At 37.5% G+C, this 7,981-nt stretch overlaps 1 protein-coding gene across 1 annotated transcript; it reads left to right on the top strand.

The window, feature by feature from the left end:
- The first annotated feature begins 875 nt into the window (after positions 1-875).
- Positions 876-4,895, top strand: LOC115978662 (TORTIFOLIA1-like protein 4). The gene is made up of 5 exons (XM_031100499.1): positions 876-1,894; positions 2,388-2,496; positions 2,686-3,272; positions 3,555-4,071; positions 4,392-4,895. Exons 1-4 carry the CDS (start codon positions 1,073-1,075, stop codon positions 4,062-4,064), a joined length of 2,028 nt encoding a protein of 675 aa, XP_030956359.1. The 5' UTR covers positions 876-1,072; the 3' UTR covers positions 4,065-4,071; positions 4,392-4,895.
- The last annotated feature ends 3,086 nt before the right edge of the window (positions 4,896-7,981 follow it).

Raw genomic sequence — 7,981 nt, forward strand, 5'->3', positions numbered from 1 at the left:
TATCAACTTTTCATTGCTAAAATTTACACGTGAATTTAGTAGGTCTTGAATCTATAATCCTATCTTTGACTAACACTTGGATATACGAGTATATAGTCTAAATTAGAGCTTGTCTGTGGTGTAGTATTTTTACAATATTTTTTCACTCATATATATTTTCATAATATTTAAACAATGTTATTAGAATAATATTACCAAACGGGCCTTTAGTTATGTTTGTTTCGCTATAAATTATAAAATAATTTTAATATTTTTGTTTCATTGTAAAATTTGGTTAAACTTAAAAATATTTTTCGTTGATATAAAATCATTTGCAACTTGTAAGTCTTTTTGGCTCTACCCCATTTGGTGTCTAGGTTGCATGCCTCATGATTGATGCCGATAATCAGGTTATTGAACTATCGACTCTGACAATTGGACTAGCGACTTTGGTGCCTGTCGGCCATTAATTTTGATAATTTGTGCTTGGAGAATTTTACATGTCACACCATACACCTAAAATTAGATTTTACATTCTGAAAACATTTTGTAGCGAAACAAATTAATAAAGCCTAGTAATGCAATTCACTCACACAATATTCTAATTATTTTGGACTAATTAATAATTATCCCTATGAACATGGGTGAACCTCCATTATGCAGTCTAATTTGTAATTCTTAATTTAAATACTTATTTCCTATATTCTTAAATTATATTTTTTTTCAATAAAAAAAATCATATATTCTTTTTTCTCAAACTGTCCAACATATACTTTTTTTTTCCCTCTTTTTACTCGCTCATTAACTAGTTGGCAGTTGGCGCTTGGATTAAAAATAAAAAATAAAAAAAATCCAAAACAGTGCCAGTAGTACCAAACCAGCACTACTCCCTTTTCCCACTCAACATTTAAAAACCCCCTCCTCAATTCTCAACTCCTTCATTCACATTTTCACACCACAAACTCAAACGCAACACTCTTCACCGAAAACCGCCAAAACCACCACTTCACTCGGTGGCGCCACCACCACCAACCGCCAAAAAAAGCACACTCACTCTTTTTTTTTTTCAAATTTATTTAACTAAACTTACAAAATGTCTCTTACGAAACGGTCCTCACTGAGTCCACCGCAACCCGGCGGGTCAACTCACGAACTCAAGCACCGAGTCATCACGTGCCTGAACAAACTCTCAGACCGCGACACACTCGCCGTCGCAACTTCAGAGCTCGAGTCCATAGCCAAGTCCCTAAACTGCGAGTCGTTTTCGCCCTTCCTTTCTTGCCTCCACAACACCGACGCGTCGTCCAAATCGCCGGTTCGCAAACAATGCGTGAGCTTGCTCGCTCTTCTCTCTCACTCTCATGGCGACTCTCTCTCTCCTTTCCTCTCCAAGATGATCTCCACCGTCCTCCGCCGCCTCCGCGACCCCGACTCCGCCGTCCGATCCGCCTGCGTCGACGCGGTCACCGCCATGTCGTTGAAAATCACGAAGCCTCCGTTCGCCGCTTTCTTCAAGCCTTTGATCGACTCCGTCTCGCTCGAGCAAGACCTCAACGCTCAGATCGGGTCCGCTCTTTGCCTCGCCGCCGCGATCGAGGCCTCGCCGGAGCCGGAGATAGAGGTGCTTCGGAAGAGCCTGCCGAGGCTGGGGAAACTGGCGAAGAGCGAAGGGTTTAAGGCCAAGGCGGCGCTGCTTGTTCTCATCGGAAGCGTGGTCGGAGTCGGCGGAGCTTCGAGTCGAGGAGTGTTGGATTGGTTGGTGCCTTGCGTGGTTGAGTTTTTGAGTAGTGAGGATTGGGCGGTGAGGAAGGCGGCGGCGGAGGCGTTGGGAAAAGTGGCCGTGGCGGAGAAGGATTTGGCGGCGGAGCACAAGACATTGTGTTTGAGTTCTTTGGAGAGTCGGAGATTTGATAAGGTACGTTTGTAATGTATTTATGTATGTATATTCTTTTAGTGAAATAATTTGGATTGTTTTTGGTTACTAAGAAAAAAATAAAAAAGGTAGGAAAAGAAAATTTGGTTTGGTGAGAAAAAAAAAAGGTGGGAACAGAAAATTTTGGAACTTTAGTCATATCATGGGACCTCAAGTTTATAGTAAGTGATTGGTTAATATTTGATCTTTTGAAGATATGGAAATCAAAACCAAAAGTGGATTTATTTATTTATTTTTTAAATAAAAAATAAAATAAAATTGTAATCTGGTTAAGTTTTGAACCAATTAGGAAGTAATACGGTAGCGGAGAGTATGACTTCAAATAAAATAGTATGACGGAAATGAATATAGTATGACGGAAATGAATAGATGGGGTCGACTCGAGTTAGACTTTGATGATCTATGGCCGACCCCAAAATTTTACAACTGAGGCTTGGTTGTTGTTGTTGTTGTCTGATTAAATTTGGTGTAACAGGTCAAGGTTGTCCGGGAGACGATGAATCTAACCTTAGAGTTGTGGAAGGATGTTCTTGGTATATCTGAGGAGGTCCCTGTTTCATCTCAGTCTAAATCTTCTTCACCAGGTTAGCATTTTAGAACTTCAATTTTAATTGTTTTTGTCTTGCTTGGTTTTTCAATCTTTTAGTACTTCATGATGTGTTTTGCTTTCAAGGTTACAGTCATTTGTACGGTTTTGTGCTTTTTCTTTCTACACTGATGAACCTTATCTAATGCCATGTGGTTATGTTTTGGGTGTTTCTACATGGGTCCAGATAATGGTAGTGGTCGATGCTTCCCTTCCATATCCAATAGTTCCAATGATGATGGATATAAGACTCCTAAACCGAAGAAAACAGTCCCCACAAACAGGTCCCCTCCTTCGAATGATTCAATAGTGACCCCTCCCAAGAGAGAGAGTCCGCCGAAGAGTAATGACAGGAATTCAAGCGCAGCCATGATCCGTAAGGTGGACCACAAGAAACCCTCAGGTTGGAAAATTGAAGTTGCAGTACCAAACTCTCTCTCATTGAAGGTGGCTTGTGAAGATGATATCAAAAGGAGTGACTTTGAGAGGTTGGAATCAGGAGAGAATGAGAACAGTGGGAATTCCAAGCCGGAAACAAAGCGTGTCCTGTTTGGTAAGATCCGAGATGAAAAAGTGCATAAATTTGGTGGTTTAAGATCAGGGTCTCGTGTGGTCCCGTTTCAAGATGATCAGGACGCCGACTTGGGTGATGTAGTCAGCAACACAGTTGAAGAAGTTGATGAGAATAGCAAAGAGGCTGAGGAAGTGTCTTTGATCCGTGAACAACTTCTTCAAATTGAAAACCAGCAATCCAATCTGTTAGAACTTCTCCAGGTATGTTGCCAAAGCTTGGTATCACTTGTCTCCCTTCATAGTAATTCACTCAATTGAATGTCAATTTCATTTTAAGGGCACATTTAGGCCTGCAGGTTTTACTGCAGTTATTTGACTTTGTTATTAGTAAGAGTTGCAGCATGTCAACTGAACTTAGCTCCTGGAACGCCATCTCCTTTCATACTGTTTTGCCAACTTCGTGAAGGCTTTGTCAATAATATTGTGCCTGATAAATGTTTTAAGAATTTTGTACTCATATTTTCCTGCTTTACTTGAATCCAGAGATTCATTGGGAGCTCTCAGATTGGAATCAATTCCCTAGAGTCGCGTGTACATGGCCTAGAGATGGCACTGGATGAAATTTCGCATGATTTGGCACTTTCAAGTGGAAGGATCCCAAACAGTGATTCTGCAGAAAACACATGTTGCAAGCTGCCTGGTGCAGAATTCTTGAGTTCCAAATTCTGGAGGAGGGCAGAAGGCCGGTATTCTTCTTCAAGGTTCCCATCTTCTGGAAGCATACCATCACCCAGTGCCATGCGTACCATACCTAATCAAGATGGTAGCACTGAATCGTATGAACGGGTGAGCCAAAGATTTCAACACCAAAATAGGTTTGAAACTGTTGCAAACCCATTGGCAGATGAACGTGACGACTCAAGGAGGATTTTAAGGCGTTACTCAAACAATATGCCAAAGAACACAGTCCAAGATGTTGAGAGGGTACAAGTTTGCAATGCCAGTAGGTTCAATGGGGCTTCACCTGCCAGTTTCACAGCACAGAGAATCTGAGCAACAGGTAGTCTTACATTTATATTATAATAATTATTCTCTACCAAGTGGTTTGGCATCGTAACTATTTATATTGTTGCATCTTGTAATAGTACAACTCCTTTTTAGGAATAGTCACTCAGTTTGAATATATTACTACAGCTTAATAATTCCATTTATGATGCATGTGTACTTATTAGTAATCATATGTAGTAGTCAGCCAAAAAATATTTATATTAAGATCTTATACCACTTCCATCATGTCTCGGAATTATTTGTCTTGTGAATTGCATGTTACCCCTAAAGAATCTGGTTTTTAAAACCAAATTTATTGACTGCTATTTACAGATAATCTGCTTGGTTGGAATAGAGTTAGAATGCCAGATATCAGCTGAGAGAAGCACTATTGGTCATTAATTTAAAAATGACAGAGAACGGATCTGGCTGTTGATCAAGTCTGCAATAGAGGTGTATGAATGCAACATATCCGATTCAAAGCAGGAGAGTAGGGCTATTTATTTTTTGTAAAGCTTCTATCAGAGGCAGCATCCAGTTTTAAATGCCATACAAGTGCCAGTCTCCTTTGCATTTGTGATTTTTATTTCATACCTGTACCAATACCATCCCTGGTGAAAAAAGCTTAATTTGTATATAAGAGTCTCACATGTCTTTCCTCGGTTTGTTCCTACTTGGTTCTATATGATAAATAAGCTTCCATTTATTGGGATTTAATGCCTATCTAGTTCACAGAAACGCTAGAAATATGCTATTTATGCAATCTTGTTCTCTCCATCCTTTATTTGTAAATGTAATACAGATGTGACAATATAAAACTTTGGACTAGCACTCAAATATTCAGGGGCCGTTTGGTTTTTTTTTTTTTTTCATCACTTCTCACTCCTCACTTAATTTTCGTCGCACATCACTTAAAATATCTCAATTTCCCTAATCTTACCCGTTTGGCACTCATCACTCAGTTCTGTCGTTACTTTGTTTTTTAAAAAAAAAAAAAAACATCAAGATATGCGGCTGTGCTTTGTTTAAAATAATAATAATAATAAAAAACCAAAAAAGTCTAACATTGCGGCTGAACATTTGAAAAGTTGTGGGTTTATTACGAAAATGCCATTGAATATTGAGTTTTAGAAATCAAAAAATCTAAAATGTGTTTTTAGTTTTCATAACTTATCACTCAACAATCAGAGAATTGAGTGATGGAAACAAAATCTAGAAACAAAAACCAAACACACTTTTCAGCTGTGGATCCTATCATTTTTGAGTTATGGGTGATGGAAACAGAGTTATAAGTTATAGAAACAGCAAATACAAACAGCCCCTCAGTATGCAGGCAAATTTTCAAAGACAATGAAGACCCATGTTGATTTGCTGATAAAGCAAAAATGACTTAGTAAATGGTAAGGCAACCATAAGTATTTTCATGTCCTGATACCATCAAACTGATAAATTGCTATTCATATCACCAACTCGCTAGCTATGGCTTGAAGTACCCAAGAATGGTGTATCTGCTAAGGGTTGATGGGCTCAATTGCTCACTAACAGGTAAAACACAGGTCAGTACTGTGTTATATATATTTGCTTGAAGTTGGAGAAATTTTCTTGAAAGCTTTTGTAAAATCAACTAACTTTTTTACATGTGAACACAATGGGTTGAAACCAAGTACCAACAATATTGGAATAGTTACCTCTCTCTTGGGAGAGGAAAAGGAATGGATTGATATTGAACTTAAAGGCACATTTCATCCATTCCATTGTTTGGAAGTTTTAGTAGATATGATGGTCCATTATTTGGAAGTTTTAGTAGATATGATGGAATGACTAGGAAGAAAAATACACTTCATTCCATGTTCTCTTAAGCATTCTTCCCAAAAATAGGAGTAACACCTGTTCCCTAAATGAAAAGGGGTAGAATATTAAGTTTATTCCTATTTGGGGGAAAAAAACCATAAATGGAGAATGATATTGAGGTCAAGACTTAAAAACAGTTCCTTATGTACAACATATCATGTTTTTCAATTAAATCTAAACACATGATTACATTGATCAATTAAGCACATAAATTGTTATCATTTTGAAGAATAATTTAGTTATGTGTTTGAATTAAATTGAAGAACTTATTGTACTTCATTAAGGAACTGTATATGTACCTAAGTTTTACCCTAAAGGCAAAGTTATATATTTATTTTCTTAAGGTCGGGATTTTTGAGCTTGCTTTGTGCTTGGTTTTCAAAGTCTTAGGTTGAATGAAAATTGAGGTTGGTGAGGACTAATGCCTCTGCAATCAGATTTATTATTTTGTGTAACATATCACATGCAACACCCTCTCATTTAAAATTGGATTCTATAAGTTTGGGGTCACTGACTCACTCCCATATAAAAGGAGATGTCACATGTCATGGTTACTAATAATACTTCCTCAACGAATACAAATCATGTGTTCTTACTATTTGTATTTTATTTTATACTCTACTAATTACAACTTGTCACATTTTTTTATTTATTTATTTATAAAATACCCTAAGCATAAAAAGGATAAAAAATTAGGCATAAGTCATGCCATCATTTGGTGAAACAGAAAGAAAAAAAAATGAGACATGATTTGTATTTCTTCATCCACTTACAGAAGCCTAACCTAACCTATCTATATCTATCGAAAGTTAAATATTTCTTTCTTTAATTAAGAATTAAAAGTACACAACCAAAAAAACAAAAAGAGTTAATTGAAAGTGACAGGAGTTCACATGTAAGGATTCCCACCTACCGAGTTCATCATGATCTAAAAACCTTAGGTGGTGCATGATTTTATCCTTTTGACTTGATATGTTAGGTGTTGTGTTGTAACTTGCATGACTAGAGGTATATACGTTTCCGGTCAGCGTGTGCACAAGTTGACCTTAACTTCTTTCGATTGGTAAGTTGACCTTAACTTCCTAATAGACTGTAAACTCAACTTGGATTCCATCCTTGATGGTGGTAACTGGTAAGACACTACTACAGGTTCAATCTGGCTTGTGTCTTTGAGCGTCTACGAGTTAATTTATTGTAGCAGAAAAAAAGTCGTGAGCAACTCAACACAACCTGACCATGACCCAAGCTTAGCTTGTGGCTAGCCAAACTTCCCATAAGCAACAGTACCTAAAATTTCGGACTTGTGTCTAGAAAACATTAGAATAAGGACACGTGTTTGCATTTTAATGTGTCCAATGTAACTAATGCATTAGACACAATCTCAACCTAAAAATTTCGAATAACTCAAAGTAAGCGCGTATTGTAGTTATACAATAATGGGTTGTTGCTTCGGTACCTCTTAGGTTAGGGTTTGTGCTTTCAACTCAAACAATCCAACTCACTTAGCCTTAACAATTTGGCTTGCCTAATTTCGAGGCATCTTTTTGATTTCGTTTCTGTACAATCCAACTCACTGAGGCATCGTTTTTTTTTCCCACTTTATTTTTAATAAAAGGTGAGAACCAGAGGAGGCTGGACTGATACCCACAACACGAGGTTTTTTTGTTTTTTTTTTTTTTTTTCATCAAATAAAGCTAAAGTGTATGAGCTCAGATTCTCGGAGATGAGAGGACATTATAATACAGACAAGGCTATGACTGACAGTTATAATACAAACCAAGGTAGAAGACATTACTATATTACAGAAGACCAAATAAGAGGACATTTTGTGGTAGCGGTAGAAATGGCCCAACATGTCCCAATAGAAACAGTCGAACAAAAAAGTGAAGATTGTATCAAAAATGTATTTCCCGCTTCAGTTGAATACTTCCCTTTGCAGCAAGCCTGTCAGCACACAAATTTTCTTGTCGACATATATGCCTAATCAATAATGATGACCTCTCATGGGCTCTAGATCAAGTACCTATAATCAAGGATTAGATTAGCTAAATTAAGGGGAAATAAAGTATGAG

Source organism: Quercus lobata, chromosome 3 (assembly GCF_001633185.2).
Source record: "Quercus lobata isolate SW786 chromosome 3, ValleyOak3.0 Primary Assembly, whole genome shotgun sequence".
Classification (NCBI taxonomy): domain Eukaryota; kingdom Viridiplantae; phylum Streptophyta; class Magnoliopsida; order Fagales; family Fagaceae; genus Quercus; species Quercus lobata.